The sequence below is a fragment of the Tenrec ecaudatus genome, chromosome 7, assembly GCF_050624435.1.
Source record: "Tenrec ecaudatus isolate mTenEca1 chromosome 7, mTenEca1.hap1, whole genome shotgun sequence".
NCBI classification, from domain to species: domain Eukaryota; kingdom Metazoa; phylum Chordata; class Mammalia; order Afrosoricida; family Tenrecidae; genus Tenrec; species Tenrec ecaudatus.
The window spans coordinates 63,463,291-63,481,696 of record NC_134536.1 but is presented as its reverse complement, the minus strand read 5'-3'; the positions used below and the strand labels follow the sequence as shown (position 1 = coordinate 63,481,696).

Sequence of the window (18,406 nt, the reverse complement as noted above, 5' to 3'; positions counted from 1 at the left end):
GAATCTCATTGCAATCCACTGAAATTTATGACAGACAGTGTAATGAAAATTACATGCCACAGTAAACCACCAGGATTCAGTCGAGTTCAAATGCAATCGCCAGATGGGTCAAGGTTTAAATAACAATTTGATAAGCAATTTAATTACACCAGAGTACACGCTTTCCCTTAAAAGCACCAAAGTTCTAAGTTTCATCTTGAAGGAAAAGTAATTTTAAAAAGGAAGTAATATATTTTCACTGTTGGGAACTTTAATATATTAAATCCTTATTCAAATAATCAAAACCAAACTCACTGTCACCGAGTCAATTCAGATACACAGCCACCTGATAGGACAGGGTAGAACTGTCCCTGTGGATTTCCAAGGCTCAAACCTCTCCAGGAGCAGAAAGCCTCATCTTTCTCCCGTGGAGGTGGATTCCAACTGCTGACCTCGTGGTTAGCAGCCCAACTCAGAGCCCACTAAACTAGCAGGGGCCTTTGCTTATTTAGACAGACAGTATAACGTATAGACTCTGGAGTCTAACTGCCGGGGTTTGAAACTTGGCTCCTCCCCTTGTCTGTGCCTTGATTTTTCCTGATGTATAAAATGGAAGTACTAATAACAACTGGCCTTGAAAGTGTTGCTACAAAGACTGAATGAATTCATATATACAGAGGACTAAGAAAGACACTTGACATCAAAATGTCTATTCCTCATACTGTATTCCAAAGTTCACATGCTACAAAATTAAAAGGGGTATCAGACTCACGAGAAAGACTTAAGACACCTTGGTTCCAACATCACGACGGTTTCTATGCTCCAGAGGAGAAGCTGCTGCCTCCAACGCCCACTTCAAGCCACCAGGTGTAACAAGGCGGCACATATGGGAGGCTGGGAGGTGCCCCACACACTGATCACATCCTCTCAAGCAAGTTCAAGAACTCAAAACACCTCTTTTAAGCCCAGTTATCTCTTCTAAGGTACCTTTTTGGCAATGTAAGCTTGGTTAAGTTACTCTGTTTTCAAGCACATCACACTGTCTGGGTTGGGTCCGTTCTCTGGCAAGAGTCAAAGGAGGGCTTGGGGGGACTTTCTACTTAGTATGTCAGGCCCCTATTGAGGGAAACAGAGTCGGAGCTGATGAGTTTCCTCAGTAGACCTTCAAGGCCAGCATTCTCAGTAGTAAAGGACTTGCCTAGGTTGGTGGGCATAAACAGACCAGACACAGGGGAGTCATTTCACCTGGTCACACACAAACCCTGACATAGAAGTTAGCACTTACTTTGCATAGTATGTATTTCTGAAGTATATTTGTAAGTCAAATGCCCTTCTGTGGAGTAACAGACTAACCTGATATAAGGTGATCCAGTTTCCATAGAGCTAAAACAGGATCATTTGATCCTTTTATGAGGGTTCCTGGAGGCGCAATTTCCTCTAGACCCAGAGATCCTGGAAAATAGGTGGAAACTTTCCCAATTGCCTGGAGACTTGAATGACCCATAGGGGTCTATTCTATCGGGGAACTCACATACACATCTCTTCTTCCCCCATACCTGTGTAAGGAGACAGTCCTCTGAGCCAGGTTACCACATTTAACCTTCACAACTCTGTGATCAAACTGAGGCTTAGGGTTTTGTAATTTGCTCAAAGATCATGGTGTCTGGCAGAGCAAGACTTAAACTCTGGTCTGAATGACTTTAAAGCCCATGCTCTTGGCCAGTATCCTTTTATACTGTCCAGGCACTGATAAATGAGCCTTGGGCACAGGCTCTTTGGGTACTTGACTGTCTAAATTACTCACAATGATGGGATGCAACACACTCAGATGGTGCCATACTGGCATAGCACAATGGTGCTGGACTCCAAGGAGAGGGGATGGGTGTTACGGATCTGCCAACACCATGGTGCAAACCTCTGGGCAAACCCAACATTCACCCTTGGCTGGTTAGAAGCATCACTATGACAAAACTAGACACCAACATTTATCAGCTGACATTTGAAAATGGAATTTAATGTATAAAAGAAACAAAGGAGTGTTAATAAATGTTGATATAAAACATAGGGTGCATGAAAGTCAATTACATGAAAACTCAGGACTACCTATGTCTAAGGCAGTGGTTCTCAACCTGTGGGTCACGACCCCTTTGGGAGTTGAATGACCCTTTCACAAGGGTAGCCTGATTCATAACAGTAGCAAAATTACAGTTATGAAGTAGCAATGAAAATAATTTTATAGTTGGGGGTCACCACAACATGAGGAACTGTATTAAAGGGTATGGTATTAGGAAGATTGAGAACCCCTGGTCTAAGGCAATGCCAGTCTAGTGTTTGGCTTAACTGGGCAACCTAGATCAAAATGATTATTGTCAACATTTATTGAGCACTTAATATGTACCAGCTCATGCTGATACTCATTGATCATTTACTATGTGGTTGACCCATTCATTTAATCCTCAAAATTACCTTATACAGTTGGCATTAGTATATTCTCACTTTACTTATTTGTAAATTAAGACTCAGAGTTTATTTATAATTAAGCAGTACATCTAAGTTTACAAAATGCTTTAGCAATATCATCTCCTTTAATTTTTACACTCCAATCACAAGTTTGATTATAAAATAATGTCATTTCCCACCTGAAGAAACTGAGCCTAACCTGTTAATTAGCATATAGCTGGTAAATAAAATCCAATATAATCTTTAAATCACTCTGAAGTACAATTTCTTTCTTTTTTTTAACGTTTTATTAGAGACTCATACAACTCTTATCACAATCGATACATACATCAATTTTGTAAAGCATATCTGTACATTCATTGCCCTCATCATTTTCAAAGCATTTGCTCTCCACTTAAGCCCTTGGCATCAGGTCCTCTTTTTTTCCCCTCCCTCCCCACTTTCCTCTCCCTCATGAGCCCTTGACAATTTATAAATTATTATTTTGTCATATCTTGCCCTGTCCGACATCTCCCTTCACCCCCTTTTCTGTTGTCCGCCCCCAAGGGAGGAGGTCGCATCTAGATCCTTGTCATCGGTTGCCTCTTTCCAACCCACTCTCCCTCTACCCTCCCAATATCGCCACTCACACCCCTGGTCCTGAAGGTATCATCCGCCCCTGAAGGTATCATCCGCCCTGGATTCCCTGTGCCTCCAGTTCCTATCTGTACCAGAGTACATCCTCTGGTCTAGCCAGACTTGCAAGGTAGAATTCGGATCATGATAGTGGCGGGGTGGGGGTGGGGGTGGGGGGAAGCATTTAGGAACTAGAGGAAAGCTGTATTCGTCATCGGTGCTACATCGCACCCTGACTGATTGATCTCCTCCCCTGGACCCTTCTGCAAGGGGATCTCCAGTGGCTGACAAATGGACTTTGGGTCTCCACTCTGCACTTCCCCCTTCATTCACTATGGTAAGATTTTTTGTTCAGATGATGCCTTATACCTGATCCCTTTGACACCTTGTGATCACACAGGCTAGTATGCTTTTTCCATGTGGGCTTTGTTGTGAAGTACAATTTCTAATCAAAGTGGAGTTCTAAATATTTAGAAGAGATGGCCAGAAAGTTAAATAGAACAGAGAAAAGAGAATACAGGAAGCTGCTGCTTCTAAGCAGAATGTCTATGACAAATAAGTAAAACTTACAGCCCTTCCTTTGCTATGTCAAATGACAAATCAGCGTAGTGCCTGGCATATAGCAGAGCAGGTACACAATGCTCACCAAGTAACAAAATGAAAAGCATTCACGAGGCTCAGTGGTAAACCTATACTGTCACAATACAGTTTCAATTATTTGTCATACTCAGAACCTTTGTCAGCAACAAATTAAAAAGTGCATTTAATAATTTAAGTCAATACATACATTGGTATGTATGTGTTGATGCACGCATACATCCTTATATGTGTACATACATACATCAGTACATACATCAATTTGTTAGATGAAAAGGCAGACACACACATCTTAATTTGATGAGGTGTAATCGCCATCACCAACTTTGAAATCTTTTACTCTTTGAGAAAACCTGTTTCCTTGTCATTTAAATCATGTTTTACTTTTAAAAAACTTCCTTTAAATATGTCCTTCAGTACCATTGAACATATCACTCCACCTCTATTTTGCAAGGCTTGTTCTGTCTCACATGATCGGAAGGATTTCTCGCTGTGTTTAGGCTATGAATAGCATTTGAAAAATTACTCAGTTGTAATTATAGACAGCTAACACCTGCCAACTTGCTAGAAAATGAAATCATGTAAAATTTAAAGACTAGTGTGCAATACTTGTCAAACAATACAGTATCAAAACAGAAATGCTCACTTTTAATAAAATTCTAATTAGACTTGACTGAATATTACATATAAATTGACAAGTTATCCTAGCCATATGTTTTTTAAAAAGCATTACAAATTATAGCTATAAATTATACAAGCTTGCCAATTTAAACTTTGTTTTATATTAAAACACTAAATGAATATATATGAAGTGAATATATGCCCATTAAGTGAATATGCATACTCATACATATATTTCACATATACAATCACATAATACATCTATGAGAAGGATAATTTGGGCAATAAAACTCATATATCTAAATTTTATTCCTTTTAGTATACTTTCAAGGCTTAAATGTCAATGTTATTTTAAACAAATGTTTTGTATGCTAAAAAGTAAAGAGAACTTGAAGCACTTACTGATCAAGATCAAAGACTACAGCCTTCAGTGAAAATGACACTTGAGTGTACACAGTAACGCTCAACTAGACTAATAAACAGCATAATGCTAAGTGGAGAAAATACGGAAATTGTCAAGGATTTTATTTTATGTTAATTGTATCCACCACCAATGCAGCAGTCAAGAAATCAGCAATTAGACAAATCTACTACAAAAGAGCCCTTTAAACTGGTAAAGAGCAAAGATGTCACTGCACTAAGGTGTCCTGACACAAGACGTGATCTAATTTCAACTGCCTCATATTCACAGGAAAGCTGGAAGATGGAAAAGAGTTGATGGCATTTGAATTATGGTCGTGGGGAAGAATACTGAATTTACCATGGCCCGCCAGGAAAAAGAACAGATCTGTCTAAGGAAGAAGTACAGCCAGAGCGCTCCTTGGAAGCAAGTATGGCAAGAACTCATCTCAAATATCTAGACAAGAGAGCAGAAGGGACCAGTCTCTGAAGAAGGGCACCATGCTGGTTAAGTGTCAGGGAAAAGGAAGATCCTCAGGGAGATGGACTGACACTGTGGCTGCAACAACGGGCTCAAACACAGAAGTTTTGTGGAGACAGTATAGGATTGGGCACGGTTTTGTTCTGCTGCACATGGGGTTGCTATGAGTTGGAAATGACTTGAGAGCAATAGCACCTAATGAAATGAAGACCTCTTTCCCTTTTAAATTAAAAATATAGTAAGATGTAAATACAACATAGAACTAAAAGTATCTCAATGTTCTAAAGTAATGTCACTACAATCTATCTAATGAGATTTTTCTACAAGTATTTAACACCAGCATCAGTGACTGAAGGGTTGTAAATCATATAATATGAAGCTGAAGGAGGGAATAGTATCAGAGCCTAAATTGTGAGAATCTGGTTTGCAGAGGCTAAGGCTGACAGTGGGAGCCCAAGATACATTTGTGGGATCTACACAGTGATGTCCCTCTACCAATAGAGGGATGAGAAGAAACTGGTAACCAAACAGAATGCATTGGAGAGATGACTACAGAAGATTAAAATAATAAACCTGACCTGAACAGTTAAAACCTAGTCAGTTGATCTTTCTGGTGCACATTAGGCTAGATCTGGTTTTCAAGTTTCTGTATTTTGTTTGTTTATATTGGGGTTTCTCTCAGATGTGTCCTTCCCCCCCCACCCACCCCCAGGTGTGTTTTGTAATTGAATTTTTGTTACACGTTTTTCTGTTTTTCAGAATATGAAACCCAGGACTGATGAACCTAAAGAGACCGCAAGTAGAATAAGAGTTGGGGGGGGGGGGTGTACACTGGTGGGGGGGTGTAAAAGGGAGTTGATGTCAAGGAGTTCAAGAAGGGAAGAGGGGAGCGGGGAGGGAAGGGGGGAAAAAAGAGGACCTGATGCAAAGGGCTTAAGTGTAGAGCAAATGCTTTGAAAATGATTAGGGCAAAGGATGTACAGATGTGCTTTATACAATTGATATATGTATATGTATGGATTGTGATAAGAGTTGTATGAGCCCCTAATAAAATGTTTTAAAAAAACCTTTCACCTGAAATACAATAAAATGTTCCAAAAAAAGGAGTTCAAGAAGTAAAATAATGTTTTGAAACTGTGGTACCAATTGTACAATAGTGATTGATGTGATTGCACTGTGGCATTACATGATATCTGCATTAACTACCAATATAGTGGGGTTTTTTTGAGGGGGGGGAGGCATTAAAGCATGAGTGAGAAGACAATTACTGTTGTCAAATTTGACATTTTTTAATCATCTGAAATAAAAATAATTAATTATTTAAGAAACAGGCCAAAAATGTTAACACGTAATAGTAATACACAAACATTTAACAATAAAAGTGCCAGGTGGAAAACTCAAATAAACAGTCCTACTAGTTACCTTACAAAAACTCTCCAACTTATTTCCAGTCACAAACATTTCTTTTTAAATAAGTATTTCTTTAAAGACTTTTTTTCTCTATACACTTTTGACTGAAACCCCTTCTCAATACTTTGTTTACTTGGTGTAGTAACTAGCAGGAAAAAAGCAAAGCATGGAATAATGTTCCTGTGTTCTAATTATCCACTGGATGTTTTCCTACTTATCTTTCATTCTGCCGGTTGCCCTAGAAATACCATCACCAAATATTCTGAAGAACCCTGTCAATAAATGCTTCTTCATATACTGCGTCAACATATATAAGAAACCTATATAATTTCACCAAGGTCAATACAGATCTTACTCAATATAATTAGCATGTGCTAGAAACGTTGGATCAAAGTATATCCATTGATATTGAAAAAATGTATATATTTTTGCATAGTGTGAGAGATTTTACAAAGAAGGGATTAAAACTGATGCCCAGTTTAGCTTGGAGCTGATGTATTTCTGCAGCACTCTGGTCCTGGTAAGCCTTTTAGAAACAGCCTCCCTCTGCAGCCTCCCCCTCTTTCCCCAGATTCTGTGTCCTGTCTTTGCACAAATTCTAAGATGTTTCCAAGTCTAGGATCCCTCTGAGTTTGTGCCTATACTTTCTAAAACTAAGCTCTGCCATTTCTAATTTGGCAGGGGATCTATAATGTCTAATAAAATGAAACTACACTCACTGCTATCAAGTCAATTTTGACTCATAGCGGCCCTTTAGAGCAGAGTAGAAACTGCCCCTGTGTTTCCAAGATTGTTGCACATCTTTCTCCCGAGGAGCAGCTGGTAGGTTCAAATGGCTGACCCTGTGGTTAGCAGCACAACACGGAACCCACTACACATCAAGAGTCCTTCGAGTGAAAGTAAAGTATCATAATTTGCCAGCACATAAATATTAGGCTTTGTAAACATGAAAAATTTCTTTGTGACTAAGCCATAACACTCAACAGTTCTCCCTTTTTATCAAAGTTTCAAGTTGAGAAAAATCCTTCAGCATATCCAAGATTCACAGTTCCTTTCTGTTAGGTCAAAAGTTCACCAAACCCTTAAGTTGGCTGCTGGGTTATTCACTTATTATCTCCTCAAATAGCTAAAAGTATCCTGCAAATTTCTAATGATTGTCCCAAAATAATATAAGTCTAGAATAAAGAGAACCAGCATTATTATCCTCTAATTCTATTACTCCATAAATGATCTGTAGAGTTCTTTAAGGACACCCAATATTAAAGATGAGAAAAATGTTCTAATTGCTCTGAGCTATTATTGGAGAGGGGTGCCATCATATCATTAACAGCCTTGAGCCTTAAGTTTGAATTTAACAGACAAGTGGTTAACATCTCACCAATGTACAAAATATTGTTTCCATTTACAAACAAAACTGTACTTATGCCAGAAAATATATATTTTTAAACTGATTATTCTCAACATTAAAGAATATGAATAATGAATCTGTGAAACCCCATAAAATGGATGAACCTGAAGGGCACTGTGTTGTGGGAAATTGTTTTAAAAGAACAAATATTGTATGAGATTGTTCTTGTACAAAGCCAAGGAAAGATTATTACTCAAAGACAGGCATCCTCAAACTATGGTCTCGCCGGTCACCTGCAGCCCGCCTAGGGCACTTTATCCAGCCCGCTGGGTGTTTTTGCCCCATTTGTTTTTTTACTTCAAAATTAAGATATGTGCCACTGGTGCATATGAGGGCTGGAGGCACAGGGAATCCAGGGTGGACGATACCTTCAGGACCAAGGGGTGTGAGGGGCGATGCTGGGAGAGTGGAGGGTGAGTGGGTTGGAAAGGGGGAACTGATTAAAAGGATCCACATGTGACCTCCTCCCAGGGAGATGGACGGCAGAGAAGGGGGGGAAGGGAGACTCCAGATAGGGCAAGATATGACAAAATAACAATCTGTGGATTATCAAGGGCTCATGAGGGAGGGGGAAGAGGGTAGGGAGGGGGGAAAAAAAGAGGACCTGATGCGGAGGGCTTAAGTGAAGAGCAAATGCTTTGAGAGTGATTAGGGCAAAGAATGTACGGATGTGCTTTATACAATTGATGTATGTATATGTGTGGATTGTGATTAGAGTTGTATGAGCCCCTAATAAAATGTTTTAAAAAATTAAGATATGTTCAATGTGCATAGGAATTTGTTCTTAGTGTTTTTTAAAACTATAGTCCAGCCCTCCAACAGGTCTGAGGGACAGTGAACTGGCCCCGTTTAAAAAGTTTGAGGACCCCTGCTCTAAGAGAAACATTCTTTGAGCATTACCAGGGGTGGAAAAGGAGAGGAGGATAAATTGCTAATAAGGTAGATGCTAACTAACTAAGGGTTAACTTGGGTAAAGGGAAAGGCAATATATTGGGGGGAGTACGGTGTACCAAAAAAACCCCAGAATTGCACTGGGCTGGGCAGAGCTTTCAAAGTATGTACTTTTCCCACTCCGTAAGCATTGAGCAACTTGTTCTGAGTTGGTGCACCCAGTGGCATCACCTGGGAAAGTTCTCCATGGTCACAGTGAATTTTTTTGTAAAAGCAGTTTTACTCGAACTTCATTATTTTGTGATGGCTGATTTAAGACAACAGTGTGCGGCTGTGAAATTTGGTTTCCTGCTTGGGAAAAGTGCTGCAGAAATTGTTGTGATCTTGAATACAGCTTACAAGGACAGCACTACAGAAAAAACTCAAGTGCATAAGTGGTTTTCTTGTTTTAAGAAAAGTGAAATGTCGATTGAAGACAAACCTCATTCTGGACATACGTCAACTTCCCAAATGGACAAAAATGTCAACTTGTAGTGCATTTGGAGTTCATTCGATCAGGTCAGACTGTTAATCAAGCTTTCTGTATACAGGTTCTGAAAAGATTGCATAACATTATGCGACATAAAAGGCCTGATTTGTGGCAGACAGGGGACTGGTTTTGCCACCACGACAATGCACTGGCTTGCACAGTCATCTCAGTGTGCCAGTTTTTGGCAAAAACAACATGCCTTTCTTGCCCCATGCATCTTACTCACCTAAACTCGCTCCCTGTGATTTCTTTTTGTTTCCATGAATAAAGAAGGACATGAAAGGACAGCGATTTGATGATGTAGAAGAAGTGAAGGAAAATATGAGGGAGGTGCTATCAGACATCCAAACAGATGGGAATAAAAAATGTTTCCAAGATTGGACTAGCAGATTCGACAAATGTCTTAAGTGTAATAGAGAATACTTTGATGGTAATAAGGTTGTTTGTAAAAAAAAAAAGTAAATACATAGCTTTGGGGGTTTTATTTTGTTGTTGTTGTTTTAGTATTTATTTATAATAGGGAGTTTGGCAGAAAATGATGGAGGCAGGGGAAGACACCCGGAAACATGCAAGAGTTAAAGGCAACAGAGGCCAATACTGTTCGATAAACAATCCTGCACTAATGGTGACCTACAAGTAGATACATGGTAACACTCAGGCTGAATCAGTGTAGGAGGGGAGTGGTGTGGATCTACAAATATGGTAGAGGATAACATGCATATTTACCTCTGTTGCAAATAAATCCAAGTATGTAGTGGAACATACAGGGAGCAAAGTTATGAAAACTTCTTAGACATAGCCAAGCACCTTGAGAGAACAAGTTGATGGGCCTGAGTGCTAAGGACCATGGTCTCAGGAGACACCAAGGTCAATTGACCTCACAGAGTTCACAATCTTGCACATCCTACTTTGGGGAGTAGCCAATGAGCTCTTAAAAGCTTGTGAGTATCAATATAAGGCAAAACTTCTTAAACCATGGGTCTAAACCCCATATGGTGTCATGTAACTGAATGTGGGGATCATGAAAAATTTGGCAACTGTATAAGGTTTCTGAATACACAATGATTGAAATTTAATTCAGAATAAATACCTAATGAATCTAACATATTTATTGCAGTGCTTGCCCTGTTTCAAATTTCTCAGGTGCACAGGGCCTGCAAGTGGAAAAAGTTTGAGAAGCTCTGATTTAAGGTGTAGCTACTGGTCTTCACCTGTCCAGAGGAAACAAGAGTGCTGAACATCAAAAGACACATAAAAACAAGTAATCAAATGTGCTAATGAGCCATGTAAAGATCTCCACAAACCTCAGACCTGAAGATATCTCGATGATACCTGGCTACCACAACTACCTGCTTTGATGGATCACATTAGAAGGTCCTGGATAGAGTGTTTACTGGTCAGGGACTTGGGAGAGCAGGGGTGAGTTCCTAAGGCTATACTCCTGAGTCACTCTTCAAGTCTGGATATAACTCACCTGTGTTAGAACAATCAGCCATCTAAAACCAAAATGGCAGCATTCATCCAAGGACAAACCATAGAAGGATTATGAAAGGAGGAAGACTGGAAACAGGAAACACAGGGGGGAATGATATAAGCAATGATACACTAACGGGACTGCACTGAATAATACACAACAAAATAGGAATGAATTGTTGAATGTAAAACAGGTGGTCAGCTCTGTAAACCTGTGCTGTATACATCATAAAAAGTTTTGGTTTTGGTTTTGATCAATCATGCTGGGAGGTTTTTGGAGGTTTTTTTTTTTATCATGCTAGGCTATTTTAAGTATCTGAAATCTGAAAACTTAAAAAGGTAAGAGTGTCCTTGTTGGTTAGGGCTTTCTGAAGAGTCCCAACAAATGCTGAGGACAGGACGCTTTTATATCTTATAGAGGATGGAGGAGAGAGTATAGATATGATTCACCCTGTAAACCAGAGAGTAGAAAAAAGATTGGTGCTTTACTTTGTCTTCAAGCCATTTAAAAAAAAGAAAGAGGAGAAAGTTAAAATATTTATCTGGCAAAGATGAGAGCAATTAGTAGTCTCCCGTGAGTCTGAAAGCGAAGAAATAAAGTGGTCAATGGGGAATGATAAAAAATAGTGAGTGAAGTGGGAACGGTGGGAGGCTTTGGAAGGAAGGGGATTAAGTGAGTTCTTAAGTATAACATAAAAGAGACCAGAAATAGTCGATCTGGAAAAGAGAAGCATAGTGTAAATATTGGAAAAAGAGTCTCATATTTTCTGTGATACCTAAGTGTCAACAGCGAATGTTTGAGATGCACTAACTTTCAGTTTAGACTAGAAATGGCAGTGAGAAAGTAATCATTTAAAACAACGACCAAATCTGCATCTATAATGTCCCTAATCTGCTGTTATATTTTATAGCCCCATTATAAATTAATTTAGTATACTTCTAATCTAATTTAGAGAATTCAAATTACAACTAGACTAAAGAGATACCATTATTGAGTTAGATACAGCAGTTTTCATGACAGCCTCTGACTAGACCTGGCAGCCTTCCTTCCCTTCCCGTCTTCCTAAGCAACAGAAATTCTTCCTTGTGAGCACTCTTTGGGGCTAAACGGCTAGTTGTCCAAACCCCAAACAGAAAAGTTCACTTTCCTAGCAAGGATTGGCTTAGAAAAGAACATATGACCTAACAGAAAGGTTTCTGGGAAAAGCTTTTCTCCCGGTTGAAACGTACGGGAAGAAACACTTCTCTTAGCTGCGGAGGGCCATGACTACATGTGGTGGCTGGAACTGCAGTAGCAGCCTGGCAGCCATGAGTGGAGCCACTGTGTTGAAGAGAGCAGAGCAAAAGCTGATGGGCAGCTAATGGGTAATGCTGCCGTGTCAACTAAGCCACCCAGCCCACCCCACCTCCAGATTGACTGCAAGGATGGAAAAGCCCACAAAACAGTATCCAATTGGATACCAACTTGATACTCTGAACTGTAACTCTAGCAATGGAGACTGTATCATACCCCACAGCTAACTTTGTAGTTCTTCCTGGGAGAGAAGAATTTACTTCACAGAATGAAAGTCTCCTTCGCTTCTCTTAACAACACAGATAAATACTTTGTTACTTAGTCTAAACTTTCCATCTGAAACCAAATGACTTTTATAGTCAATGTTTATTGCTGGCCAACTCCTAAGAAAAATTTTTTTCATAGTACAGAAATAAAAATGACCAAATCATCATTCTTAAAAAAGAATCTGGCTCATTACTAATAATCCTTTCACACACGTATGTATACACCCATGTGTATATATATTTATTCACATTTTACCCCTACTTCCATCAAGGTCATAGGTTATCAGAGACTATATTCGTAAACTGTATTAAAATACTTTTTTTTTTAGGGAATCAGACATATAAAAGGGTTTGTGGAGAATTTTTATAATTTTTAAAAATCACGAAAAAACCTCCAGTGAAGGTTTTCATTGGCTATTATTCAGGAGATGGTGAGGCCTTGCTTTCCATTCATCTTCACCTGGAAGCTCCACTGAAAGCTGTTCAGCATCACAGCAACATGCACATTTCCATGACAGCCCGCTGGTGGCCGTGCATGGGCCTAGACAATAACTTCCTCTCTCTGCATGGAAGGCAAGCATTCTGTCACAAGACCACCAACGCTTCGTACTAACAAGTAACAGAAAGCAGCACGGCATGCTACTATTTAGTGAATACTTGGTTTCAGAGGACAGGCGATAAGTGAGGCTGGAGAGCTGCTAAGTGGAAGACAGTTCATGATGAACGTTTTATGCTGTTCTTAAGAAGTTTGGACTTTAGCCTATGGAAGGGTTTCTAAAGCAAGAGGGAACCTGGACACACTTTCCAGTTTGAACAGTGTAGATGATGGACATGAAAGTGGGGGTGAGTTAAGTCTGGATAAGTAAGTGATGACAATGGCAGAAGTAGAACAGCAACAGAGGACAGAAAGCCACACCATTTCTAATTAAATGTCCCCAAAGCACCTTAACATGTCTAAAAGAAAACTCAACACTTTTTCCCCCTTAAATCAACCACCTGCCACTCTTCCATCTCAGATTACTGCACTATTTGTTAAGAAGTTCAAGCTCATTTGGTACTTTCCTCATCCCCAAAATGCAATTAAATACTATATGCTATGATTTCAATCTCCAAGGTCTCTCCCAAACCATTCACTCTTTCCCACTTCTGCTACCACATCTTAGGCCACCGTAACTTTCTCTTCAACTATCAGAATAGCCTCCTGATAGATGTTGCATACCCACTGTTGACCCCGACAACCCATTCTCCATGCTGCTTTTCTGAAATGGCCCTTCTCACCTAGCACATCATCTAACAATGGCCGTCCTGCCCCCAAACCCACAGAGACCTGCAACCACCAAGAAAGAAAAGCCAGGGGCAAAATGTGTCCTGTGGACTAGGGGTCCTTACACTGAAAACTACCTAGACCCACAGCAGACTGGATGGCAAGGACCATTCCCAAAGCTGAAAGTCTCCTCCTCCTACTGGTGCCATGATTCAGATTTCTAGCCTCTGAAACTCTGAGATTTAAAGTAAAAAATAAAAGCAACAAAGCACACACAACACAGAAAGTCCATCCCATTATTCCCAGGTCCTACATCAAGCCTAGTAACAGGAAGAATGACAAGCAATTTTTACAGGCTGGGCAATGCACTATACCAGACTTGCCAGATTCTTCCATTTCAGTCTGACAGCAACATTGTAGGACAGCATGGAACTACTAACATCATTTTCATTCTGAGGAAACTGAGTTAAAGAGGGAGAATGTAGCTTGTCTATGGCTGGAGAGCTAACAAAATAATGGAGCAAATATTGAAATCAAGATCTGATTTACAATGCTCATTGTCTCTTCACCATGTAGCCTTCAAACACCACTTTTCATTCCTAGAACTCATTTGTGCTCTTACCATAAGACCTTCACAAACCTCACTTTGGCCAAGATGTATTCACTCATTAGGTCTCGGCTTAAATATCATTTCCTCGGGGAATCCTCTCCTCATTATCTAAGTGCATTGTTTACTACTTCATGGTAGGTCCCCCTTGAGTAGAGTGCCAAGACTGCTCACCACTGGTGCATAGCTCAGGATCTGTGGTGGCACACTGGTTAAGAGTCAGGAGACTGCCTGAAAGGGCAGCAGCTTGAACCCTCTAGGCATTTCTTAGGAGAAAGGTGTGGCCAAAGGTGTGCTTTGATCAAGAGTACAGCCTGGGAACCCGCGGGGCAGTTTTACTTTGACCTTATACATAACTAGCTAGGAGCCGAAATAGACTCCATGGTAGTCTATGCATTGGACCCCCAGTTCTTAAAATGATATTCAATAAATATTTGCTAAAGCAATGATATCGGGGTACAAACACGCTCCTCTGGAACGTCTTCTATTCAGACTTATAAGAAACAAAAAGAAGCTATAGTAGATATATTCATCTACTAAATATTTACTTAATTGCTTCCAGGTACCAGTCAATACTCTTGAGAATTCACAGGCCTGGTAGGGATGACAAAGGCACACAAGCCAGTGACTATAGCACAATAAGGAAAATGTCTCGTGCTCATGGCAAAAACAAAGGGCAATCAATAGAGAATAAGGTGCAAGAAAAGGAGAGTATAAATCTATGGGAAACCTTCATGGAAGAAATTCTTGACTTTTTCTGAAGGATGGCTGAGTCTTGAAATTTCATTTATGAAACGGAAGAAGAGCATCCAATACATTCCATTCACATCCCATTTAATTCTCAAAACAACGCTGGGTTGTAATTCCATTCTATAGATGTGGCACTCCGAGCTAAAAGAGGTTAAGACTAGTATACTAAGGTTGATGTGCGCCATAGAGTCCCTCCCAACTCAGTGACCCTATAGGACAACTGCCCCATAGGGTTTCCAAGGCTGTAATCTTTATGAAAACAGACGGCCACATCTTTCTCCAGCAGAGTGGCTGCTGGGTTTGAACCACCACCCTCTTGGTGAGCAGCCAAATGTTTAATCACTGTGTCACCAGGGCTTCGTAGTACGTTAATAGAGGAGTAGAATTGGAGCCTCGATCTGCCTCCCGAATCCATTAAAAAGGAAACAAAATCCTGTAGCTGTTGAGTCTGTTCTGAGCCCAGGTGAGCCCAAGCAGAACCCAAACAGGGATTCCAATGGCCGCTTGGTCAGAAATGGACTGCTATGCCTCTTCTACCTTCAATATCAGTTCACAAAAGTGCCTACTTGGTTTCCCAGTCTAACAACATAAATATGAAGCAAAGCAAAAGACTTAGGAAAAGACCAAAACATGCTGACAGTAAGAGAAGGTACAGAAACATGATAAAAAGTGGACACAAGAGAAGGGGGGAAGGGAGACTCCGGATAGGGCAAGATATGACAAAATAACAATGTATAAATTACCAAGGGCACATGAGGGAGGGGAGAGCGGGGAGGGAGGGGTAAAAAAAAGAGGACCTGATGCAAAGGGCTTAAGTGGAGAGCAAATGCTTTGAGAATGATTGGGGCAGGGAATGTGCAGATGTGCTTTATACAATTGATGTATGTATATGTATGGATCGTGATAAGAGTTGTATGAGCTCCTAATAAAATGTTTTTAAAAAGTGGACGCAAAATTAATTTTTTAAAGCTTCACAATGGGATCTCTTAACGGTAGGGTTATGCAGTCCTATACAATCCACCCTGTTCCATACAGCAGTGCCTGATGTGCATCCTGATGGGTCCATTGTGGGGGGGAAAAAAGGCTATCCAAGAGACAGAGCAATAAATAACTTTTGATGCTTAGAAGGGCAGACTTTAGGTTTCTAGAAAATTCATTTCTCTTTGGTAACACTAGACAAATGAATTATAATGATTGTTTCCAATGTAGTTTTGGAAAGTATTAAGGCAAGATCTTGAGAGTCTTAATTTTTTTTAAAGTTAGAGCATTTTCTGTTGCTCTAAATTTAAGGGAGTATAGAAAAACCATTCATCTTAATTGACATATGCACCCAACTAAATTTTAAAAAGCAAAACCAAACTAAACCATTAAAGTTCGCATACTGGCTTTGTAAACTATAGACTGACAAGCAAAAAGAATATTACTGAAAATTCTTAATACCTAAAAAGCAAACTTTCTGTGAAGCAAAAAAAACTAAAAATAAACTGACTTGTTTATAGCTTTAGTCTGCTGCACTCACACTTGAAATATGAAGTGAAAACAAGCAAACAAACAAAACATGGAGGCATACCAAGAAAGTTGGTTGACTAATTGACCGTAAAGCTGTTGCCACCAAAATACCCTATCGGAAATCAATTTGAAGAAATCAACTCCTTTATAACACGAGCTCTATTTGTGCAATTCTTTCAAAGAAGAGAGATAGCAAGCTTACATTTAGAGAACACGCCCAGTTTGGGTTGTTGTTTAGTTTTTAAGAACAAGAGAAAATTGTTCCAGCGATTATCTCGAACAAGCAGAGTAGGAGACACTGAATATCCTTTATCACTTCCAAAGTTTTACATGTGGCCCCTTCCACACGGAACACTAGCAGCGTGAAAAGCATGCTGACTGGCTACCCTTCAGCACAGCAGGCAAAGCGAGATTAAGGAAAAGCCAGTCTTTGCATGCCATGAACTCTCTCACATATAGCTTTCCAGAAAGAAAGCAAGCCGCTTCTGCCTAAACATGCTTCCCTTTTGACTTTCGTCCATGTTTCCAGGGGTGATTTCCCCAAATTCCCTTTTATAAAACCCGCGGTCGCTCCACAGGTGAGCTTATCGCGCTCTCCTTACCTGGGCGCTCTTCAGAACGAGCTCGCTTTTCTCCCTGACGTCCGGAAAGGGACACCTCTGCGACAGCATGAGCAGGTGAGCCAGCAGCCGATTCACGGCGTCCAGGGCGGCCGGAGACGGCGTCTGTCTCGCTGCACGGAGGTGCTCCACCTTCCTCACCACGATCTGCCTAATGTTTTCCAGGGCCGTCTCCCGGGTACTCGGGTCTCGACTGCACAGTCCGTCCCACCTCACTTCGTTCTCCTCTTCAGCCATGGCCACCGGGGAGCTGTCTTTTTTTTTTTTTGGGGGGGGGCGGTCCTCACTTAATTACCTTTCACCATGGCTCCCAAGCACTGTGTGGGTTTTGTTTTTGCTTTGCAACGAGAAGTTGTTCGCTTCAAGTCCGCGAAACGGGAGCCGTCAGGAAAACGCACGTTCGGGTGGCAAGTGCAACCAGCTCGTCTGTTACATCGATGCCTTCCGCCGATCCACGGCGGAGAGAGCGCCCACCTTCTCCCTCTGCACGAAGGGGGCGAGCCTTCTGGTCCGAGGTTGAAGGGAGAGCGGAAAAAAACACAAGCTGCAAAGTTGCAACCTCCGGGCGCTGGCCCTGCGGGAGGCGCGGAATCTCGGAGGAGCGGTCTCTGCCGTCTCGCCGGGTCAGCCGAGATCCTCCGGTCCCGGAGCTGTCAAATCCGTGCTCTGCCCCAAGCGGCTGCTAACAGCGGGCCGCGCTCAGTCATTCGGGGTTTGTCTGGGCAGCCACCGCGTCCCCGGGAGCACTCCGACCCCGCCGCTCCTCCGGCGCCCCGCCCCGCCCTCCGCAGCTCCGCCCCGCGCCCCGGCGGCCAGCTGAGCGCCGGCAGGGACCGCTCGCCGCCCAACCCCGGCGCCCACTGCACACCGCCGTCGGAGGACCGAGCGCTCTCCGGCGCGGGAGCCTCCAGCGGCCGCAGGCTGGCTGGCAGCGGTTGAGGGCAGAAGAGCGCGCCTTCGGGTCCCTCGGGAGACGCCGATTCCAGTCCCTCGGAAGACGCCTCCTCTTCTTCAGCCCCGGCGCCCTCGCCCGCCGCTGGCCACGCCAGGCCCGCACGGTGCAGCCCCGCACAGGCCCGGGCCGCGGGAGCAGGCGGCGCGGCTGGGCCCCAGGCGCAGAGCCCGCCCCTTCACCCAGCCCCATCGGTGGGGCTCGGCCCAGAGGGCGGGAGCAGGGAGGGGAGACAGGGTCCTCACCCCCAACCCCTCCCCTTTCTCCGCCCGGCGCGAACC

General features: G+C 41.9%; 1 protein-coding gene across 1 annotated transcript in view; it reads right to left on the bottom strand.

Moving 5' to 3' along the window:
• Positions 1-17,932, bottom strand: part of SESN1 (sestrin 1) — a 117,605-nt gene extending 99,673 nt beyond the window's left edge. Inside the window, exon 1 of the mRNA XM_075554689.1 lies at positions 17,156-17,932. Within this exon, the coding sequence (XP_075410804.1) occupies positions 17,156-17,410 (255 nt within the window). The 5' untranslated portion in view covers positions 17,411-17,932. The remainder of the gene's footprint in view (positions 1-17,155) is intronic.
• Positions 17,933-18,406: the final 474 nt, after the last annotated feature.